Source organism: Dipodomys ordii, unplaced genomic scaffold (assembly GCF_000151885.1).
Source record: "Dipodomys ordii isolate 6190 unplaced genomic scaffold, Dord_2.0 Scaffold14, whole genome shotgun sequence".
NCBI lineage: Eukaryota > Metazoa > Chordata > Mammalia > Rodentia > Heteromyidae > Dipodomys > Dipodomys ordii.
This window is the reverse complement of record NW_012267230.1, coordinates 10319040-10342331: the sequence shown is the minus strand read 5'-3', so window position 1 is coordinate 10342331 and position 23292 is coordinate 10319040. Positions and strand designations below refer to the sequence as shown.

The following is a 23292-nucleotide window of genomic DNA, read 5'->3' as shown; positions in this document are numbered from 1 at the left end:
TCACTCCACAGTATATCTTAGAGATTTTCTTCATGTTAGTTCATAAGAGCACCCTCATTCATTCGGCTCTGACTGCTGGCATCCATCATCTGGGCAGACCACTGTTTGTTTAGCCAGCCCCCTATTGATGGGTACTTGGGCTGTGGCCAAGTTTTTGTCCTTTCAGAAATAATAGGCACCTCTGGATGCCTAGCACAAGGGTTTTCCTAGGGAAGTATGAAGTCAGTCCAGAAGTAGCCAGGCAGTGGGACCAGCAGGATTTTCTTCCAGTGCAATCTGTGGGTGGAGAGGATGAGAAGCCACAGGGCCACTGTGGGATCTCAAGACAGCCTCCGTTTCTCCTCTACCTCCATGTGTTCTCTGCATTTTCCCGAGCCCCGCTTCTTGTGACTGGTGGATGTTGCCCTGTCCGGGCCTTTGGGAGCCATGATGATTCCCCGGAGCGTCTTGGCTTGTTCCAGAAAGAGGCTCAGAGCCTGGTGTGACGGAGGCACCTATAGGTTCCTGCTCCCTGGCACCTCTGCTGAGGCGATAGCTCTTCCCATGATTCTTTGCTCTGTGGCCAGCGTCTTGCAGAAATTCCGCTTCCTTCCCTTGCAGCAATCCAGCCATGGCATTTGTGTAAAAACACACAGGATTATTTTTTTTTGACATCTCAAATTCCCACAAGGCTGAAAGTCAGCATGACCCCAGCACTGTGGGGACTTGTGCGTTGCAGCATCTCTTCTCACCTTAATAGCCCCCTTCCTTCTCCCTCGGAGCCTCGGTGTCTCCTTGGCCCCTGTGAGCTCAGGTCCCCCAGAGCCCTGCTGGCTTCCCACGGTGAATGTGGGAAATTCAGAGTGTGGTGTTGAGAGCAGATGTTGCAGCTGTGAAATCCTGGCTATGGTGCTGTGATCCATCTAGAACATCCATCTGGCAGAAACTTGAATACATGGGATGTGGTATATGGCTTGCCTCACAGGGTGAAAATCTCTCACATGGGGCTGGGTGGGCGGCTCACCAGCCAGTGTAGGACCCTGAATTCAGACCTCAGTACCCCCCAAAAGAACCTTCCAATTCGGTGTTAGGCACTAGGCTCGCTGTTCTTCTATAAAATAAGGAGAGAGCCAGGTACCATTAGCTCACACCTGTAATCCTAGCTACTAAGAAGGCTGAGATAGGAAGATCAGGGTTCAAAGCCAGCCCAGGCAGAAAAGTCCATGAGACTCTTATCTCCAGTAAACCACCAGAAAACTGGAAGTGGCGCTGTGGCTCCAGTGGTAGAGCTTTTGCCTTGAGCTGAATTGCTGAGGGACAGCGCCCAGGCCCAGAATTCAAGTCCCACGACTGACAAGAGAGAGAGAGAGAAATACGCAGACAATGCAACTGTTTTAACCCAGCTTGTAGTGAGGCAAGCAGGACCCAGAAAGCAGCATCCTTGCCCCAGCCGCTTAGAGCAAGGCCCACAAGGCCCGCTTCTACGCCCCTGGCTTCCTGAGAAAAACTTATCTCCTGCTCTTTGTTCTTCTTTCCTGCTAAGTGGCTTTCAAGCCTCGGCAGGGCTTCTGTTGTGGCTTTCTGAGTATGGGGACCTCATGGGTGGCAGTTGGGCCCTCAGGTGCTGGGTTCCACAGGCTCCAGCCTCTTGCGCAGTGGACATTATCACTGTCTGAGGCAAAGCTCTGTGGCAGGAAGCGTCAGTGTTGACGAAGGAGGCCCAGCACCCCCCACTCCCCCCCAGGAGCCTGGAAAATGATCAGAAATAGCTGACATTTACAAAATCCTGAGTGTTTGGGGGAAATGTGCTTTTTTTTAAAAGCGGAACTCCAGTCTGAAGCCCCAGGGACATGTCCATCGGGTCATTACAGAGCTCTAACTACAGTCCTGACATAGTGCCAGCTGCTCAGGGCCTCTGACCTCTGCCCACCCCAGCCAAGAACAGCTGCAGAATCCACCCTGAGCTCCCACCCATCTGCATGGCCCTCCCTCGTGCTGGGCTTAGCAGCATTAGGGCTGCCATCCCCTGTGCCCACGCCACACAGGTGCCTACTGCTGTGCTGGCTGCATGAGGCCACCTCACCCCTTTGCGGCCTGGAGTCAGGCCACTGCAGGCGCAATGCTGGGACAGGGCGTTCTGTAGCAATGGGGCTAAGGATGGCACCTGCCCCGCCCCTGCCCCCAGCGTGCGTGCGGCTGGGCCAGCACTCAAGGCCTGGGCAATAAATCCTGTATATGCCAAGCACCTCTCCACCATGCTCACAGGCATTCTAGCGGGGCCCCCAGGCTCTGCCAGTCACATGATAGTATGAGGCAAGCACACTTGTGCACACACGCCCTGCTCAATACACGTGTGCTAGCAGTCTCCTACGCCATCTATGGTGCACACATGGCCCTTGGGGGTGAGCGTGGAAGTGGATGGTGTTGGGCCTGAGACACCCAAGAAGGAGGCTGGTGGGCAGAGGTCACCCCAGATGACCTTCATGCCTGAATGCAAAGGAGTCAGGGACAAAGGTAGGGCCAGAGGTCCCTGAGTGAGATGTGGGAGCTTGCTTGGGCCGCATCTAGGGGTCTTGAAGCAAGAGCGTCTGGATCCTCGCTCTTTGCACACAGGGGCCTGAGGGCAGCGGTGTGTGGGGGCACACTGGTGCCTCCCAGCTGTTGAGGGCAGTCAGGTGGGGTTGAGCATCTCCTCGGCTTGGGTACAGCTTGCCTGGTTTGAAGATGACCCTGGCCCCTCTCTCTGGGCAGCGCCTCAAGGCTGGCCAAGCACTGCCTGGCCATGATCTCAGTGAAGGGAGCCAGAGGAGGCCCAGAAGGAGGGGGGGTGTCCTGCGTAGACACACTGCCAGGGAGATGGCTGTGTTTGTACTCTGCCACCCTGAGCCATTCCCACACAGAAGCATCCGCTCGGTTTGGCAGTGCCAGGGAAAACAAGGTGTGGGCCTCACTGTGGAGCTGCAGCAAGGGGAGTGTCCCCACACCAGCTCAGAGACCCAGGGAGGAGAGAGGCCAAGTGAAGCTCGCCCCAGCCCTCACCCAGCCTGTGTGGCATTGCTAAAACCCATGCATCTGCAGGACCTCCACAGGCTGGGGGCCCGAGGAGGATCCACCCCCACCCCCTACTTCACCCCCCCACCCACCTGACACAGCTCGCTGACAGACTGGGCCTCAGGGTGGCAGCTTAGCTTCCAGCACTGAGTGGTTGCCTAGGCTTCCTGAGCCAGTGACATTTGCCCAGTGGGCATAGGTGCCAGCAGCTTTGTCTGCTGCTCTTCTGCAGCTCAGGCTGGCTCTCGGCCAGGACTCTTCCAAACAGGCATCATCTAAGGCCCCCACCGCCAGTGGCAACTGCAAGTGTATCTACAGGGCTATGCCCAGTCTGCGGGTCAGGGGCAGGCTCTGAGGCTGGCCTGGGTGGGTATAGTTGAGGTCTCCAGGGGTGAGAGCTTGGGAACTATAGCTCGTTGCCTTTGTGGATCCACGAAAGTGGTCTTTGTGGACAGCCGACCCATTAGATCATTCCTCAGCAAAAATTTATTGAGCATCTACTAGACACCAGGTACCATGTGTGGACTGGTGACACTGCCCCATGGTCTTTGCAACAAAGCTCATCCGGCTGTCGCCAGACCCATTATATGGACACAGTTCCATACCACCATTCCAAGACTAGACAGGCGAATGTTCCAGAAGACGCTGCCCTGGTAATCATGACGTCTTGGAGGGTAACGCCTCACCTACTATCGCAGCACCTGATCTGCACTTTGACGGTGGAAGGCTCCAGAAGGGAGTGTTGCAGGATGATCGCTTAAACAAGCTGTGCCTGCACAGCTGGCGTGAGCATGAGGTGACGAGCGGGTGTCCCGCGACGTGTGAGGTGTGCGGCCAGCAGGACAGGAAGCCATGCAGGAATGGGCTTGAGAAGCCACTGCTGGGCTGCAGGAGCCTGGCTGAAAGTCACAGTGACCCCGCCTCCCAGTCCGCGGAGCAGGAAGACAGCCCCGGCCCCGCACTTGGCTGGCAGCAGAAGGCAGCTGAGAACATGTCTTCTCACAGAGCAACTGGGCCCGGACCCCCTCCTCAAGGCCAAGGCCACACTGGGTGTCGTCCTTGACTTGCCTCCCTCCCCGGTGCCGTACCTGCCCACACCTGCCCGCCGGCTCTCCCTGGGAAGTGCAGCCAGGCGACGCTCCACCACGCCCCGCTCCCGGGCCAAGACCCAGCTAACTCTTCCTGAAGGACTGGTTGCTAAGTATTTAAGACTTTGGGGCCATATGGTCTCTGTCACAAGACTCTGCCATTGTTAGCCAAAAGCAGCCATCACCTGTATGCAATCGAGCGTGCAGCTTGTCCATAAGCAGCTGGACTATGTCAGTGGCTTCAGAGTCAGCCTCCTCCTCAGCGGTCTGTTCCCAGCACCGTAGCTGGAAAGATCCTTTTATGGTGGAAGGCAAATGTGGGTCTCTATCACCAGCTCCCATCTTACAATGCCCTGTAACCCGCACGGTGTGGTCCCTGTGTTCATCCTGAGCTCTCCCCATCGTTCTCTCTAAGGACCCCCCAAGGAGTGCAGCTGGATTCATCATGGCAGATGGGCCTCTGCCTGTGTGATGTAGGCTCCCCCTCTCCAGAGGTGTTCCCTGACCATCTTGGTGGCAGCATCCCTGCCCCCCCCCCACTCTCAGCATTCTGGGTGCCCTGCCGCCTCGTCCCTTCACAGCACTCGTCCCTTCTTGACGTGTTCTTTTTCTGCCTGGTCCTTCCCCCGCCTTGACCTGTCCCCGTCCCATTTTGGAAATTGTTCCAGAAAGTTCCAGAAAAGTAGCACTGTGCTTTTCTCTACTGCTGAATTCCCAGCTCCTGGGCTGTTCTATACATACAGATAGCGCCTAGTAAATATTGGATGGCTAATAGATTGATGATGGATGGATGGATGAATGGACGGATGGATGATGGTAGAATGATGATGGATGGGTGGGTAGGTGGATGGATGGAATGAACGAACAGAGCTTTCATGTTCCCATTTATCTGCCCAACATAGTTCTTGGGGACTCCGAAGGGAGACCAGTCCCCCTGGAGCTCCCAGGCATCATGAACACAGGCTCTGAACTTCCCACCAGGATCCGCGCCCTGAAGGCACGGTCTGGAGAGCTGGAATAATGAGTAGTGAAAGCTCTAACCTAGAGCTGGAGTAGGCAGACGTCTCTGAGGAAAGTAGAGGAGGGACAGATCTGGTAGCATTGTGCTCGGGCTTGCCCACCCCGTCGACAGGAGAGCTGTCGGTGTGCTGTTGGTGCTTTGGTCGGTCCACAGCCAAATCCCCAACCTCGCTGCACACATGACTCTGCCATGGTGTGGCTGGCACTGAGCCCCTTAGTCATCAGCTTCCACTATGGAAGAGAAGTGGGGCCTGAGGACCCCCAGCCTGCCTCCCAAACAGGTGGCCAGCCCAACGCCTCTTCCCTTTGTTAGGAAAGACACACACATGAGAAAGTTGACTGGGGACATTTTTCCATGATGAGAAAGCTTTTGGGCTTGGTCCTGATTTGAAGAAAGAAATGTTTTTGGGCCACATGAAAGAAAGAGGATGAACAGAAAGACCTGGAGTGGAGAATGACTTGTAGGCCAGGTTATTACTCACTCCGCCAAGACACGGGGATAGGCTCGCCATCCCCCGCTTCAGCTTATAACCAAAACAGGATGACCTTGAAAATGACCTGCAATTGACTGTAGTGATGGATGCGCAGCTGCGACTGTGATCCAAGCCATTGAGCTGACTTCAAGTGGCTGGATCGTGTAGAGTGTAAATATATCGCCATAGGAGTACTGTATTGAGAACACCCTTCTAAATCTGTCAGAGGCCACAGAGCCGCCATCCGACAGCTCGTAAAGAGCAGATCATCTCGTGTTGTCCCTCTTTGATCATAAATTCTTCCCATTTGTGCTGCATTTTCCTTAAAGACATCCAAATGTGGGAAGAAGTTGGAACACACACTGCATCTCAGAATAATTTGGAAACCTTGATGCGATCCAGACTCACCTGGCACCCTTCCTCTTCCCTCAACTTGCCGTTTTCCATTTCTTTTTTATTTTGAACAAAACCTCTTGCTGGTTGAAAGAAAAAAAAAAAGAGCTTCCTGTTCCCTTTTCTTTCCTGTAAATCATAAGATAGGTTTGCATTTCATACCTTTCCAGAAATCTCTGCTGATTGTGGTCTGACCTCAGAATCGAGGCTTCTGGGAAAGGGGCTCAGTTTAGAGGCCCTGCTGTAAAGCCTCCAGCCGGCAGGGCAGCTTATGTGTGGATTTGGGAAGAACACGGGTAAACGGTACCTGCTTGTTAGTATTAGTTCCCCCGTGTTAAGCCATGGGCATTCAGCAGCAGCCTAAGGGAGGAAAGCATGTTTGGCTCCCTGTTTTCAAGCCCGCTACCCACTGTGCAAGAGGGCTTGGCAGAGCAGGGCATCCCACATCAGGGCCTGGAAGCAGAGTCCCTGGGCTGGGCTGCTCCTTCTCCCTTTCTACCCCAGGCCCAGCCTGGGGACCATTCTGCCCGCCACCAGGGCTGGTCTTCCCCGGGTCTGTGGAAAACACCAAGACACACGCAGAAACATGCTTCAGGAATCTAATTGCTCCCGCAGCTCTCCATCCAATCAAGTTGAAACCACAGCTTGGGTCACACGGGCAGTTTGCCTCAGGCTAGAGTTTGATCCCACCACGGAGGGTCCCTGTGTTGCCCCAGCCTTGCACCGTTCTGACCGAATGTCTGAGGAAACCAACTTGAAGGAGGGGGAGAGGTCAGTATGGCTCATGGTGTGAGAGTTTAGTCATGGCTGGCTCCATTGCTTTGAGGCCTGGGCTGGGGCGGGGGGGGGGGGTAAAAAACCTCACACAGAGGGTATAGTTCAGCAAAGCTGTCCACCTCATGAGGTTCAGGAAACAGATTTCCCCCCTCACTAAGCTGCTTCCTCCAGCTAGGCCAGGCCCCACCTCCTGTCTTTAACAGTCCATTCAGCTATGAACCCCATCAATCCCTGATAAGAACCTCCTGACCCAGCCCTCTCAGGGCCCCTCCTCTGAATACCTCAAGGGGAGGATCAAACCTTCCAGACATTTGTTATAGTACCTAGACTCTAACAGCCTCCAGGCCCTCCTCAGGCTGGGGCTCTCCCTGGCTGTCCACACCCACTGGTTAGAGCCCCAAGTCGCTGAACCTCCCCTACCTGGAGAGGGGCCCTGAATTTGTGATCCTATCCTCAGGCTCAAATAATGAAGCCACCTGGGCCTCCCCTGGTCCCCACTGCAGCGATGCCCCCCCTCCACCTCGGAGCCCAGGCGGGGGTGTGGGACAGAGGAGGAGCTGTAGCAGCAGGATGCTCGCTATCCAAAGAAGTGCTCTCGCGATTATTTATTAATTGTGAAAGGGAAGAAAAAAATAATAGGGTTTCCTGGAAAGGGATAAAAGTTCAATATGATAAACTCACGAGAAGCAATCAAAGGCCAGGGAGGGCAGAAAAATAAAGGACAGAGCGAGTAGGAGAAATGATGAATCAAAGCCCCGGCGTGCAGGCAGAGGCGGGGAAGGGGCCGTATTTCATGGCGATGGGGGCAGGGCCAGCACTGCTGAGCTGCCAGCGCCAGCCTGTCAAGCTGGGCTGCTGAGCCCAGGGACAAGAATGTCACCGCGCTGATAGAACAGGAAGGGGTGACCCAGCGGACCCTGCCCACTGTGTGCTCATGTGGGGACAGACCCCTCTGGTGGCCACCACCCCGCTAACACTACCGGTCACTCTTTGTCCTTGTCTCCACTGCTTTTTCTGCTCAGTCAAAGCAAGAAAGAAGAGACCCAAGTCTTCATTTTGAAAAGATGAAGAGCAGGGACCATGGCTCAGGTGGTAGAGTACCCGCCATGAAAGTGTGAGACCCCAAGTTCAGACCCAGTATTGCCAAAATAAAAATAATAACAAAATTTAAACTAGCCAGGCACTGGTAGCTCACGCCTGTAATCCTAGCTACCCAGGAGGCTGAGATCTGAGGGTCACGGTTGAAAGCCAGACCAGGCAGAAAAGTCCCTGAGACTCTTATCTCCGATAAAGCAACAGAAAACCAGAAGTGGCGCTGTGGCTCAAGTGGTAGAGCGCTTGCCATGAGCTGAAGAGCTGAGGGACAGCGCCCAGGCCCAGAGTTCAAGCCCCACGACCTACAGAAAAATAAACAAACTAAAAAAAGTTAAGACATTGTGAATGGGGTTGATGTCTCCTCTGGTTGTCCCCCCTAATTCCCACCATCCTCTAGACACCTTCCTCCCATGGCCTCCTTCCAGACTCTTCTCTGTGTCCAGAGCCACAGGACCTCAGCCTCATGTCTATAGTTAGAAAAGCGAAACAGTTCTAAAAACCAAAACAGGCAGCCTTTTTCAAACTCACTTGGTTGTGAACCTGCCCTGGACGGTTTGTAGGCTGCTTGTGAGAGCTGGTTGTATTTGCTCTGAACATGGACGTTTATGTACCAAAAAACCTAACCTATTTGCTTTTAGCTGCCTGAGACTCAGCTGCTAAGGATGTAACATGATATAAATGTCTCTGTCCCAGGGCTGTAATTCCTAAGGACTTCCTTTTCTTTTCTTTTCTTTTTTTGTCAGTTATGGGGCTTGAACTCAGGACCAGCACATTTTTGCTCAGGACTAGCACTCCACCACTTTGAGCCACAGCTCGAAGTTTTTTGAGTGGTTTTTGAGTGGTTAATTGGAAATGAGTCTCACAGGGACTTTTCTGCCTGGGCTAGCTTCGAACCGTGATTCTCAGATCTCACCTCCTCAGTAGCTAGGGTTACAGTGAACCACCATCACCCCAGCTAACTCCTAAAGATTTTAATTCAGCACGCAGTTTATAGTAAGGAACTGCCTTTAAAAAAAACTTAAGGCAAAATCCTAATTCTGTGTCCCCATCAGATACCACTAATTAGAAATGAATTAGAAATCCGTATTGGTGCTCACAAATGACAGGTGTTCCTTTTCATGGCTGCATAGTATTCCATGGTATGGATAACTTGTGTTTCTTTGGCCTTGCTATTCAGTAGCAAGGGCTTTTACTGCCCACACAGTGTCACACTGCATGTGCCTTGGATGCTGCTCTGTGCACTTGTGTAGCCCGGGAAGAAAGACATAGGATCTGTGGGGCTTGAACTCTGGGCCTGGGCGCCGTCCCTCAGCTCTTCAGCTCAAGGTGAGCATTCTACCACTTGAGCCACAGCACCACTTCTGGTTTTCTGGTGGTTCATTGGAGATAAGAGTCTCACAAAGGTTCCTGCCTGGTCTAGCTTTGAACCATGATCTTCAAATCTCAACCTCTTGAGTAGCTAGGATTACAGGTGCGAGCCACCGGTGCCTGGCTCACTTAGCTTTTCACTCATGGCTGGCATTCTGCCACCTGAGCCACGCCTCCAGCCTACCATACTTGCAGGTTAATTGGAGATAGGAGTCTTGGGCTTTTCTGTCCTAGTTAGCATCTATTCTCAGATTTCAGCCTTCTGAGTAACTAGAATTACAGACATAGGCCACTAGCACCCAGCAGGGTCTTAATTCCCCCACACACACCCCACACCCCCTCCGGCAGTTGTGGGTCTTGAACTCTGGACCTGGGCACTGTCCCTCAGCTCTTCAGCTCAAAGCGAGCTCTCTACCACTTGAGACATAGTGCTACTTCTGGTTTTCTGATGGTTAATTGGAGATAAAAGTCTCTTGGACTTTTCTGCCCAGGCTGGCTTTGAATGGCGATCCTCAGATGTCAGCCTCCTGAATAGCTAGGACTAGAGGCATGAGCCACCGGCGCCCAGCAGGGTCATATTTTTAACCGCACTGTTGTTCAGTCAGAAGCGTCCTCCTGTGCGATAAAGTAACTGTCTGTAAACTCCAGTTTCAGTGGCTGAGCAGCGGCCATTGGTGGCACACCGACTGAGTGGCAGTGGCAAAGGCCAGAAGCCTGAGCTCCAGGTGTGGCTCGATGGCTTTGACAGAGGCCACGAGGCACCGCGTGACAAAGTCACTGAGCTCCGGCTGGTGGCAAGCAGTGAATGCCTGCTCCTTGGCCAGCCCCTGCCTCCTTCCTGCAGTCCTCTCGCCCTATGCGTGTCTCTATGTCCAGGTCACCACTTTTTATGAGACCCAGCCATCCTGGCCCAGCCCACCCCAGTGACCTCATCTTCACTCCTTTCAACTGCACAGTGACCCTGTTTGCAAATCAGGTTGCGTTCTGAAGCCCCTGGGAGTGGAACTTCAGTGTCAGAATTGGAGAAGGGACACAGTTCAAGCTTTCAGAGTGTGTATTCGCCAGATTTTGCTTAGTCGGCTCCTGTCAGCTGTGTAAGCTGTGCCCGCCACACTGTGAATTGCCCTTATACCAATCCCCTGTTTGCACTCATTCCTTGAGAAACCATCCCTGGAGGTGAATAGGAATGCCCACCCATATTTAAGTCTTTTCTTTTTTTGTGGTTGTTGGTCATGGGACTTGAACTTAGGGCCTGGGTGGTGTCCCTGAGCTCTTTTGCTCAAGGCTAGTGCTCTACTGGTTTGAGCCACAGCGCCACTTCCTGTTTTCTGGTGGCTAGCCGGAGATAAAAGCCTCACAGACTTTCCTGCCAGGGCTGGTTTGAACCACAATCCTAGGATCTCAGCCTCCTGAGTAGCTAGGATTACAGGTGTGAACCGCCAGTACCCTTACGGCTCTTGTGGATCACACTGCACTGTCAAGCCTTCGGGAAAGCAAAGCAGGAAGGCCCCGCCAGCCCACCTGGGCCCTGAGCAGCAGTGCAGCCTGCTCTGCACTCCAAGGTAAAGCTATGTGCACGCGCAAGACACGTGCACACCCACCAGTGCGAGCCCAGCGATCTTCCCATCGAGTCACGCTTGAATTTTATTTCTCGGTCCTGCCAAAAAGAAAAGAGTCCACAGGTTAACAGCAAAATAGAAAGCATAGCTCAAGCTGTCTGCTTTAGAGCATGTTCTCTTGCAACCACAGAGAGGGATCGAGATCTCAGAAATACCGGGCCCTCGGGGCACCCGGCATTAAATCAATCAGCGAAATTTCACTCCCGGGCTGCTTGCCAAGCAGGGCTAGGAGAGAGAAGTTCTCTGATTTAGTTCAGTCGAAAGCAGCCCTCTATTGCGAAGGGCATGAAATACCAAGCACTCGCCACTTTGGGGGCCGGGGGCTGCAGGGAGGGGGTCCCCAGAGCTTTGATGGGAGCCAGGCTAGTGACTAAGGAGACACAGGATCAGCTTCGAAAGCTGGGGCTGGGGAAGACCCCCTCCAGACAGGCAGAGAGAAACAAGGGTGTGTGGTGGGTGGGAGGGGGTGTTAATAAGAACAAAGGACAAGCTGGGTGTTGGAGTCATGGGCTAGGAACAGGAACGGTGCTGGCCAGCAGACACCTAACTCAGCACAGCAAAGGCTCAGCCCTGAGACCAGAGAGCAGGATGCGGGGAAGGCTAAATTTAGCCCACGTTTCAGGGGAAAACATCGATCTCAAATGTAGCACTATCATTTAAAGGAAAGTGGAAGGCTTCAGCTGGTCATTTGGGACAATTTCACTTGAACAGATACAGCCCAGGAAAAATGGGTGCTTGTAAGCAGCTCAGCCTGCTGGCCAATCCACTGGCCAATCCCCAGGATGGTGCTGGCCCGCAGGGGGCCCCGGTGGTGGATCCCACCCACCCCTTCACAGGACTTGTGACCTCACGACTTGCCGGCTGTCTGGGGCGTGACCTCTGGTGCATTTCACACATTGCCACCCCTTGCCAGTTGTCCAGTAAACTAAGTAGAGCACATCCGGTAGCTGTCATGCTTGTTTTTCTGTAAACCTGGTACAGCTTAGTGGAACTGTGGCTCAAGTGGTAAGGCGGCAGCTTTGATTAAACTAGCTAAAGCACAGTGTCCAGGCCCCTAGTTCAAGCCCAGTACCAGCACACACACAAAAAAGACATCATGCTTTCAGCCTGGCACCTCTCCCCCTGCTGTGGCATCCTGAGCATTGTTTCTACCTGGCCAACGCTGAGCCGTCACTGGAACCCCAACAGCAGAGCGTGGGTCCTCATGACACCCCAGATGACGCCCCTGCGCCCCGTGTGGAAGGGGAAGACCACCCCGTCTGTCGATACTTGGGGCAGCGGCAGCGATACCTGCGTTTGGGTGCCAGGGGTCATTGAAAGGCTGAGATGCTGTCAGGAAGTCCCGGCTCTGAGGGTGTGGGGCTGACTGTAAAGGATTTCCAGCACGTATATATAAAAAAGAAAACCTCACTGGCTCCCGCTCCCTGTCACCAGTCCCGGCCATCATGTCTCAAGTTCACAGGAAGAAGTGAAGCCAGTGCGCACGGCGATGAGGGTCCAACTTAATAATGAATGTGGAGGAGAGAGGAAGGATGTTCAATATTTAAACACTGCAGAATGCCGCTGGCCCTGCCAGCCACTGCCCTCCGCCTGCCTCTCGGATGGTCTCACACTGAGCACTGGCCTCAGCCTCCCCTTCCCCCGCACCGGCCCACATCGCTCACACACACAAGCCCCGGGCTGGCAGGAACCCATGTTTTCTGCTGCCTTCCAAAAGGAAGGAAGAAAGTGACAACCTGAAAACTTAAGTTCTCTGTGAGCCCCAGGCCATAGGAAGGAGTTGGCAAAGCAATGGGGTCATGGCCAGAGCCGTCTCGGATTCCCGGGGTTCGTTTCTCTTGGAACCGTCTCGTGTCTTTAGCAGAAGAGAAAAGCTTAATTGTGAACATACAACGCCATTTAAGAAATGTCTATTCAAATACACAGGCTACATGGGTTCCTTAAAAGCTGCCTATAATGCAGAATTCTGCGAATCAATTCCTTTTTTCTTCTTGACACACATTATAGAAAAGGAAAAAGCATTCTTTTCAGGAGGGGGAGGAGAAAACATTTGGCCCAAGACATAATAAAATCATGCTTAAGGATGCTGCAAACTTTAAGTCTCTTAGTTAAAGGAAATCAATACTTTTATGATGAAATATTAATCATACTAAAAACGAAGTCAAAACTCCAAATGCAGAATAGCCAGGATGGCGTTCGCTTTAGTGTTTGCAAGGAGGTAAGAAAGAAAAGGCACCTCAAAGCGTAGCCCCTCCAGGACCTAGTAAGCCCCCTTCTCACGGACACCTCTCCTTAAGTGCCAGCCTTCCCCAAGCCTCGGCTGAGGCTTCTGATACTGGGAAATGGCCAGCTGGAGGAAGGGGCATGCGCACAGGTGCGTACACATGTGCATGCATGCACACTGATAGCAGGAGCAAAGAGAAGTCAAAAACTAGGGAAAGTCATTTGTCTAAATCCCCAGCTGCTGCTCCCTCACTCCCCGTCCATGGTCTCCGACCCACCATGATTGTTCCCCGACCCACCATGATTGTTCCCCAAGAAACTAAGGAAGAGGGTGGAGTCATAGTGGGCGGGGCCAGCTAGTCGTGTTTCTGGGGGGTCTCCTTGGTTGAATGGATTCATTTCACAAAGTTGGATCAAACTCATCCAACTCTGACACAGGGTCGTCAGGTGTGTCTGTAATGAAGCAGCGCCTGAGATTTTAAGAATCTAGGTGGAAATAACGAGAGTCTTGTTTTCTCAAAAGTTGTTTTCATATCCAGGCTTTCGACTTTGTGAGACTTAAGATTACTATAAGAATGCGCTCCACGGGGCTGGGAAGGTGGCTCAGTGGTAGAGCGCTTGCCTTGCATGCATGAGGCCCTGGCTTCGATTCCTCAGCACCACATATGCAAAAAGAAAAAACCCAGAAATGGTGCTGTAGCTCAAGTGGTAGAGCGCTAGCCTTGAGTTGAAGAGCTGAGGGACAGCGCCCAGGCCCAGAGTTCAGGCCCCACAACTGAACCCAAAAAAAAAAAAAAAAAGAATGCGCTCCACATGTCAGCTTGTATCAACTCAGGCCTCCAGTCATGCAGCTGACTGAGGGAGATCTTTGTCTTGCTTGCACAAAGAGAGCTGATCCAGGGGCTGGGAAGGTGGCTCAGTGGTAGAGCGCTTGCCTTGCATGCATGAGGCCCTGGCTTCGATTCCTCAGCACCACATAAGCAGAAAGAGCCGGAAGTGGCACTGTGGCTCAAGTGGTAGAGCGCTCGCCTTGGGCTGAAGAGCTGAGGGACAGCGCCCAGACCCAGAGTTCAGGGCCCACAACTGACCAAAAAAAAAAAAAAGCTGAGCCCAGTTTGGGCCTCACTGGGCCAAGTTCAGGCTCCCCCAAATTCCAGTCAAGTAATCAGAGGAGTGCAGTGTTACCCACCTTCAAGAGAGAAGACGGGCTTGTGGGCTAAGTAGGTGCCCTGTACTCTCCTCCCCTCCCCTCCCCACCCAGAGTGGCAGCTTGGGGCCGGAGCCAAGCATGCACTGTCTTGCAGACATGGGTGTGCAGCAGTCTCCTTGGCGGAGGCCCGCGGGGTGGCGGACGCAGAGCTGACAGGACCCTGTCCACTGCACGTCCCCAGCACTGGGCTTCTGAAGTGTGTTCTGGGCTGATCGCCATCTTGCCTGCGTGACTCCGGGTGCATTCCCAGCTCGGGCTGACCCACCCGCTTGCAGATAGTATCTCCCCGCTCTTGCTGCAGCTGCTGGACGTCCTTGTCTTGTCACTGTGGCCTGACCCCCATCAGTGAACACCTGTGCTAGCAGAGGCTTCAGGGACAGTGACAGGCAGCCTGCTCAGAAGCTGCCCTCTCCCTCCCCCTGTCAGACCCAAGGCCTGAGAAGCAAGGACCATGGGCCAGGGACCCACCCTGGGGGCCGTCCTGCCACATAGGTCTCTGGGTTGATATCCGCCCCCTCCTCCCCCCCCACCCCCGCACCAGGGGCATCCTGAGCACTGTCTAACCTGCTCCCTCTTTAACCTGCTCTTTCAGCCCCGCTCCCTGCCTCAGGTAAGAGGCGGCCAGCCCAGCTGCTGGTGAACCTTGTAGCACCCTGGCTAAGAGACTGTTGTGGAGCTCTTTGCTTACTGATGTACAGACGGTAATGCCATCGGAAAGGGCAGGGCTGGGCACAGAGGGGCCTGCTCACCTTGGGGATCAGCCCCAAGGCCGGTCTTCCATGCCAGCCCACCCCTAGAGAGACCCTCCTCATTCCTGAGATCCATGCAGCACAAGGGACACATAGCCCTGGGGTCTCTCCCCTGGGTGGCAGCCCACACATCAGGCTTTCACCAAAGGCAAGCCCATCCTGAGAGTGTCTGTAGGACAGGACAGAGGAAAAGCAAGGTACTGAAAGCCCGTTTTCTCTTTTCTGCAGGTTCTCAAGTATTGTCCTTAAAATCCAAGAGGATTTGTCCATGGACAAAGAGCTGTAGGCTAAACAGTTCTGCGAGGCCCCAGCTATTTTTGTATGCTATCCTGTCAAAAAGCAACTAGAATAAAAACGTTTATATGTTTGGAGGTGCGGCCAGTCAGTGATCAGGGGTCGCTGTGGTGAGGCTCAGGAAGCCGAGGGAGCAGGGGTGGGGGTGGGGGGCAGCAGGGCACTGTGCAACTGTCCCCTTTCCCAGGTGCCTGGGCTGCAGATCTACCTCCTAGGTTGGACAGGAAGTGGCAGGAAGAAAGGAGCAAAAGCTTTTCTTGGAGATGGGGGTGGGGGTGGGGAGGAAAGCCCTGAGACTTTTCTAAAGCACATCAGCCTGGACTCACTAAAGGGAGATGGGGGGGCCGGGGAGGGGAAATCTCTGCAAGCTCTGGGAACCTGAACTCCACTGGGGGCAGATCCCAGGGTTCTGCAGTTGGTAAGGTCAGAACATATCAGTAGATCCCTTCCTTCTCGGTTTTTCTAAGAGGTGCCCTAGCCCTTGGGGCTTTCCGAGTGATTTTTTTTGGTGTCCTCCCACCCCTACCCTCCGTCCTCCCTCTCAGCCTCTCTGTTCCCAGGCTCCAGAGCCCCTCCAGGAAGCTCTGCTGCCCCAGATCTTACAGGCAGTGTCTGGCCAGAGCCACCGCAGGCTCATGGTCCCAGACTGTCACATCCCAGCCACCGCCCCCCCCCACCTCCCCACCCCCCAGCCCTGGGGACCTGGCAGACTTCAGCGAAGGTAAAAGGGCAGACCGAGGCAGGAGCCGGCCCGGCAAGCACAGGGCCACCCGGCACTTGCTGTCTTCTGATTGATTTTTTTTACTGTTTCCCAGCATCGCGAGTGTGGCGAGAAAATATGAACGCTGCCCAGCCAGAAACCTGAGCTGCAGCCTCAGAGTGAATTTGCTAATGAAAGGCGCACCCTGGGAGCTGCAGCCCCCCCCCCCCGGTGCTTTTCTGCCTGGAACAGCACAGATAAATGTTGGGGGGGGGTCTTGTTTTGTTTTTATGTTTTTAGTTTTTGCAAGGGCAGGCAGGCAGTCTACCCTACAGCTCTCCCTCACCCCACCCCAAACGCTGCCTAAGACACTCTTTGACACTCTTGTATGAGAGACTGAAATGGGCTCGACTCGTTGAGATTTGAATTGGAGCCTGGAGACCCCATCTCAACCCAGGCAGAGCCTGTGCACTGATAACCTATGCAGACAGGACACTTCCTGGTCCCCTGGGGTTGCCCACTGCCTGTTTTCTTTAGATGAATTCGAAGGCTCAGTGGTACAGTGCTTGTCAAGCCTGCATGAGGCTCCGGGTTCCAGCCCCACCCCCTTTTGGGGGTGAGGAGGAGACCAGGAGGATTTGAGTTGCTTCTGCACGTCCTACGTAGGAATCCAGGCGCTCCACTTCTCTTGAAGAACCAGACTCTGGCCCCAGCAATTGGCACGTGTGCATGCGCTGCCTTCGCCTGCCAGAAGGCAGGTGTTCCTCGGTGTCTGGGGCTCTGTGGAAGCAGGAGACTAGGAAATGCATGGGGAGGCCCAGCAGTATTAACCGCTAGCTCCTTGGAGCCGTGTCCTGGAGCCACCAACTTGTCAGCCTTGTGGACTGGGTGACTTTCAACTGTGGGGAAGACCACGGGGGAGACTGGAAAGCGAAGGGAACCCCCTTTCCCTCCTAGCAAGGTCCTGCACCAGCCAGAAACTTCCCTGCTTAGTGTTGTGTGGCACGTCGAGAACAAAATTGGTGCCCAGGCATCATGGCTCACACCTGAAACTCTAGCAGTTCCTCAGGAGGGTTGACATTCAAAGCCTAACCTTGGCAAAAAGTTGGAAAGACGCTATCTCAACCAATAGCAGGATACACTGGCATATGCCTGCCATCCCAGCTGCAGTGGAACACTTGCCTAGAAGAATCCCAGCCCATTTACATCCAGGCCCAAAAACCAAACCTGGTCTCAAAAATAAGCACAGGAGCCGGACGCCAGTGGCTCACGCCTGTAATCCTAGCTACTCAGCAGGCTAAGATCTGAGGATCACGGTTCAAAGCCAGCCCGGGCAGGAAATCCATGAGACTCTTATCTCCAATAAACCACTAGAAAACTGGAAGTGGCGCTGTGGCTCAAGGGGTAGAGTGCTTGCCTTGAGCTGAAGAGCACAGGGACAGTGCCCAAACCCAGAGTTCAAGCCCCATGACCATCCAAAAAAAAAAAAAAAAAACACAGGACCGGACACGGGTGGCTCATGCTTGTAATCCTAGCTATTCAGGAGGCTGAGACCTGAGGATCTCGGTTCAAAGCTAGCCTGGGCAGAAAAGTCTATGAGACTCTTTATCTCCAATTAATCACCAGAAAATGGGAAGTGGCGGTGTGGTTCAAGTGGTAGAGCATCCGCCTTGAGCCAAAGAGCAGAGGAATAGCGCCCAGGCCCAGAGTTCAAGTCCCACGACCGACAAAACAAAAATAAGCACAGCAAAAAGTGCTGAGGGCACAGCTTAAGTAGTAGAGCATCTATCTAGCTCAGTTCCAGCCCAGTACAGCCAAGAACAACAGAGAGAAAGGGGGTGGGGGTGGGGGGGCAGAGTCTGGTACTATGTCCTCAAAATGAAGCTCCTTCTCCAGGTAGGTAGCCTGCCTTCCCTGGGGCTCCTCCAGTATGCACTGGCAGGTGACTGGTAGGTGCTATCTTCCTCAGGCTGTGGTTCATGGAAGCTCAGAGCTGAGTGATCTTTATGCCCCATACCTGGAAGTCTGTCTCCTGTCACCTTTACATGGACTGTGGGCCTGTCATCTGGTGGCTTTGTGTGGGGGCTTTGCTGTTTTGTCTGCCTGGCCTGAGGGTTTGGTTTTAATTAGAAGCGACTGAGGTCCATGATGAAAGCTGAATGAGTATTGGTGGGGCAAGGAGAAATCTGCGCTTAGTGGGGACTGTGGCGTGAATTCTGAGCCTGACTGAGCCCAAGCGGAGGCCTGGGGAGAGGGGGCCAGTGTGGGCAAGGCTGGACTGAACCCAAGGTTCGGACTCCATGCCCAGCACACTCTCTATCAATGGACCTAAAATAGAAGGCTGGCTTTGTGGTGGTTTGTGCTCCATAAGTGCCAGAGAATTATTCATTAGTGCGTCTTCCCTGAACCACAGGCAGCACGGAGCCAGGGGCCATGGAAGACCCCAGGCCACCCCTGAGCGGCCCGGGACATGGCTCATCAGTGGTGTATGCCCGGCCCCGGGAGGTACGTAGAGGTCCTAGGAAGTCTGAAGTGGGGAGGGAGCCCAAAAGGTGAAATCAGAGCCAGCCTTGAATCTGTCTTCACCATGTTCTCCTCTGGACCAGGCAGGCAGGAGAGCCTGAGGCACCTTTCCCCATATTCTCATATTGCAGCTTTTTTAAGCATTGTTCTAGAAGTGCAATCTTCCATTATGCCAACATTGGGGGTGGGGGTCATGGAGTTTTGAACTCAGAGCCTCACGCTCATTTTCCACTTGAGCCATGCCCCCAACACAGCACTTTTTGCTTCCATTTGTTTTTGACTTAGGGCCTCACTAACTTTTTGCCTTAGCTGACCTCAAACGGCAGTCTATCTCCACTTCCCAAGTAGTTGGGATTACAGACATCCATTACTGCACTCAGCTTCACCAGTATTTTTTGTTGTCACATTAGAATTGCACCATCGGGCTGTATCAGAAGCCCATTTGCCTTCCTCTCTTTATTGGGCACAGCCATGGGTCATAACGGTTCCCTGATCAGCACATGAATGCACCGCCATCCTTGTTCAACGTGCAGATCTGCTCATAGCGACATCCACAGTGTAGTTCCTCAATGGGGAGACGGTCAGAAGGAATGTAAGGCCCAGCAGCCTTTGGTCCACATTCCACAGGCCACTGTTGAGACATACTCCGGGAGAGCCACGACTGGCACGAGCAGACATCCTTCAGAGCCCTTGCCCCGTCCTCTGTGGCAGATCTGCATGTCTGCGACACTTGGCAATCCCTGGGGGCTGACACAGCCCCGGAAGGCCGGCACCTCCGCCAGAGCCCATTCATCCCGGACCGTCTCCAGGGTGAAGCAAGAACTAGAGGCCAGGGCTCTTGGCCAGCACAGATTCCCTCCCAGAGCAGTGGCCACCTCAGTTTAGAAGAGAACCCTTCAGACTGCAGCAGGCCAGGGCACCCAGAACGAAGAAAAGACCACTGCGCCTTCGTGGGCTTCCATATAATGGAGGAGGGAGGTGGGGCTTTAGCAGCTGCAGGTAAGAGAAATGCCCTCCTGGCCTCTGCCCAGCCCCCTACACGTGCATTTTATTGCCAGTCTGGAGCCTCAGCCAGATCCATCCCCCAAGTTCATGCTGAGGCTCAAAGCCAGGGCCTGCTACACACCAGTGCCCGCACTGCGATGTCCACATAGCACCTGCTGCCCCCTGTGTGAGATGTGTCCTTAGCAAGCCAGGTGCCGATAACCCAGGTCTTGACCGAGAGCAAGACAGAAGGCCTGTCTTCGGAGAAGGAGCGTGTGGCTGCTGGAGTCACAGCCCCGCCACCGGTCCACTCGAGCTTAACCCCCATCCTATTGTAACACTCACCGCCTGAGTTGGCACCTCTGATAAATAGGCAGCCGGGGAAAAGCCTCCCAACACTTTGATTTGTGGAGGGGTAATTCATTTTCCAGGCAAATAAACAGCTTGTAAACTCGGGGGTTTACCACTTCAAGTGATTAAGAAGTGAGCAGCTATAAAACTCCTCGTGTGAGGCTGTGGCTAATTGTCCCTGTGGAATTCTGCTGGCCGGCGTCAGGATCTGGCGGCTGCTACCCACAGTCCCTTGCGTGGGCTCCCCGCCACACACCGCCTCTCACAGAAGCTTCTTTCTAAGGACACCGGGGAAGCTGTTCAGCCCTCTTGCCACAGATAGTGAATGGCATCGGGCCCCAGAGACAGGCTGTGCACCTGCCTTGCAAGGCTACATGTCAGAACATTTGTACAAATAGCCCCTCCTTGACCACCAAGTGCAGAGTTTGGCTTAAGTCCCCAGAAAGGGGAGGGGAGAGCACAGCAGACCTCACTAGATGAAGGGAAGAAGACCAGGGAGGGCAAAGTGTTCCCGGAGCACCCCATGTGGGCAGATGAGCTGTGGGGGTTAAACCCCAGACTTCCTTGAGCTGGGCCCAGGTGGCTCACGCCTGTAATCTCGGCTACTCAGGAGGCTGAGATCTGAAGGTGGGTATTTAAAGCTAGCCTGAACAGAAAAATCCATGAGATGCTTCTCGCTGCTTAAGCAGCAAAAAAAGAGTCATGATTCAAGTGGTAGAGCACCATCCTTAGGCAGAAGAACCCAGGGCAGAAAAAAGACCCTGAAATTCAATTCAAGCCCTAGTGTCTACACACACACACACACACACACACACACACACGCATGGGCTCGCTTCCCTGGGGCCATCCCCTGATTCCATTCTCCACACCAAGTCCTTGGGCCCTGTTTTTGCTTGGACACTGTTCAAGGCTGTGCAGGCCACATGATCTCTACAGCAACTATCTTCTGAGTGTGAGAGCTGGGGCAGGGAAAACCCAGTTCTGTGGCTGGATTCCTGTAAAGGCAGTGGCTGCGGTTTGCCAAGCACTGTCCACACCTGCCACCTTTCTGAGTTCTGAACGAGGTGAAGGCCAAGTGCAAAGGAGGCGGCAGCCGGGAGCCGTCTCCACTTGGTGCAGCTTCTGCATTAGGGGCCTCGTGGGCATGTGCTGGTGAGGGTTTCTGGGTTTTGAGACGATGAAGTCCGAACCACACCCCTTAGGAAAAGCAGTGTGCTAAAAGACAGACCCTGCAGAACAGCGCATGTCCTGGGGGAGGACTCAGGCTGGACAACAGAGGCTGAGGGCTGTCATGGAGAGAGCATGCTTCCAGAGTGTTCTCCGGCCACACGCTGCGCCTGTGCTGGCCATGCTGAGAAGCCTGCTGACCCCCCCCCCCCACACACACACATACACACACAGGGGTCAGGAGAGTGGGCAGCAGGACACAGTCATAAACTGGAAAACTCTCCCCCCACTCTCCCAGCCACAAAGCAGAGCAGAGAGGGCTGGGGCTCCCGTGTGACCCAGGGTGTCTTCCAGTGTGGGTCTGGTGCCTTGCTTTGGCAAAGTGGGGTCCTGGAAGCCCTTTCAAGGGCACAGCCAGGGGTGCTGAGCCAGGCCCCGCCCCTTCCCAGCCCTACCCCCTCCCAGCCCCACCCTGGCCTGAGGCTGGCTGCTGCCTTCTCTTGAAGTAGACCAAAGAAGCCGTGTGTGTGTGTGTGTGTGTGTGTGTGTGTGTGTGTGTGGACGGCTCATCTCTGGAGCCACAGAGACACGCAGAAAGCTGCCTCGGCCTTGAAGCCCCTGTCCTACCTGAGGTGGGCACTCACCCCCCAGTGCCTCCCCCCGTGTGGGGGTGCGCTGCCCTGCCGGCCTGCCGTGCCCACGCCCGCCCTCGTGTCTTGCAGGCTTCGCCGTGGCCCAGTGCATAAACCAGCGCAGCGCACCATCCCTGTCATCGCCATCCCCGCCGACGGCCAGCGGGAGCCCCAGCGGCAGCCACTGCGACTCGGGGGGCTCGTCCTCCGCACCCTCGGCAGCCCAGAGCCCAGCAGGTACGGGCCGCGGACTCGATGGGGAGGTTTGGAGACCCCGTGACCCCTTGCCTCCACTGCGACCTCTGACTGCCCCCCCCCCCACACACACACATGCTCCTCTCACGCTGGGCGGATGCTGCCACCAGGGGTGGCAATATGTGGTTCCTGTCCGTCCCCTGGCTGCAGCACTGAAGGGGCTTGGGTGACAGGTGACGGCCCCAACACTCCGATTACCACCTCCAGAATCTCTGGTGTCACCAGGACCATCTCCAGGGGGCACTCTTTGAATCCCAGAAAAAGAATCAATTTCCTCTTTCAGTGTTTGGTGGGGTCCAGTTGCCCCCCCCGCCCCCTCCCCCGCACCCCTGCCCCGCTCCCGCCTGTTTGGATTTTGTCAGGATGAGGTGGGGTCAGATCTCACTGTCCCTGAACTTAGACCAAGTCAAAGTAAGCACAGAGTAAGCACAGCCGCCATGCAGCCAGCCGAATGGGGCTCGAGCCAGGCCAGGCCTCCCGACCTCCAGCCAGTGGGGTGCTTCACACATCAGCAGCACCCCCCCAATAAGATCCAGAGGGCCCCAGGGACCCCAGTCCACATCCTGAGTTAGAGACCCTTCGTGATCTCTCTTCCTACAAGCTCTGACCCAGAACCCTTGCCCGTCATACATCAGGGACCCTGACTTGACTCCTGCTCGGTTTTGGAGGTCGTAACGGGAGTCACGGCAGGCACGGGCCATGCTGCCATCCCTGAGCACCGGGAGCCAGGGGTCCCCGGGCACTGCATGATCCAGTTCTTACCTTCCCAGCCGAGGGCTAGCCAGCTGGCACCTGCACCTGCACCTCCCCTGCAAACACCTGCACCAGCTCCCATAGATGCCAGGGGCAGAAAAGGCCCCTCAGCCACCTCACTGTGACCCCCTGCCACTCGGGGGCTGCTCTTCTCCCTGCCAGCCCGGAGCACTGACTGACCACGCTCTGAGGGGCTTCTAAACCCAGTGAAATGTGGCCTCAGCTCGAGCAGTTCTTCGCTAGGAGGTGCAGACAGAGCCCTCAGGTGCCGGGACCTCCCCTTGGCTCTGCTTGATTCTGGCCTCATGCTTGACCCAGATCAAGAGTGCAGGTTGTGTTCATGTGCTGATATGCACACACCTTCTATTGCGTGTGGACACTTCAGAATCTGCGTGCACCCAAACACACCGTCCCAGTTGCTGCTGAGGTGAAAGTCTTCCAGGTGTTTTGTTTTTGTTTTTGTTTTTTTTGGGGGGTCCAGTCGTGGGGCCTGAACTCTGGGCCTGAGCGCTGTCCCTCAGCTCTTCAGCTCAAGGCTAGCGCTCTACCACTTGAGCCACAGCACCACTTCCAGCTTTTTTCTTTTTG

General features: G+C 54.5%; 1 protein-coding gene across 1 annotated transcript in view; it reads left to right on the top strand.

The window, feature by feature from the left end:
* Positions 1-23292, top strand: part of Clec16a (C-type lectin domain family 16, member A) — a 133744-nt gene that overhangs the window by 103338 nt on the left and 7114 nt on the right. Inside the window, exon 22 of the mRNA XM_013011211.1 lies at positions 21787-21933. Coding sequence (XP_012866665.1) covers positions 21787-21933 — 147 coding nt within the window. The remainder of the gene's footprint in view (positions 1-21786; positions 21934-23292) is intronic.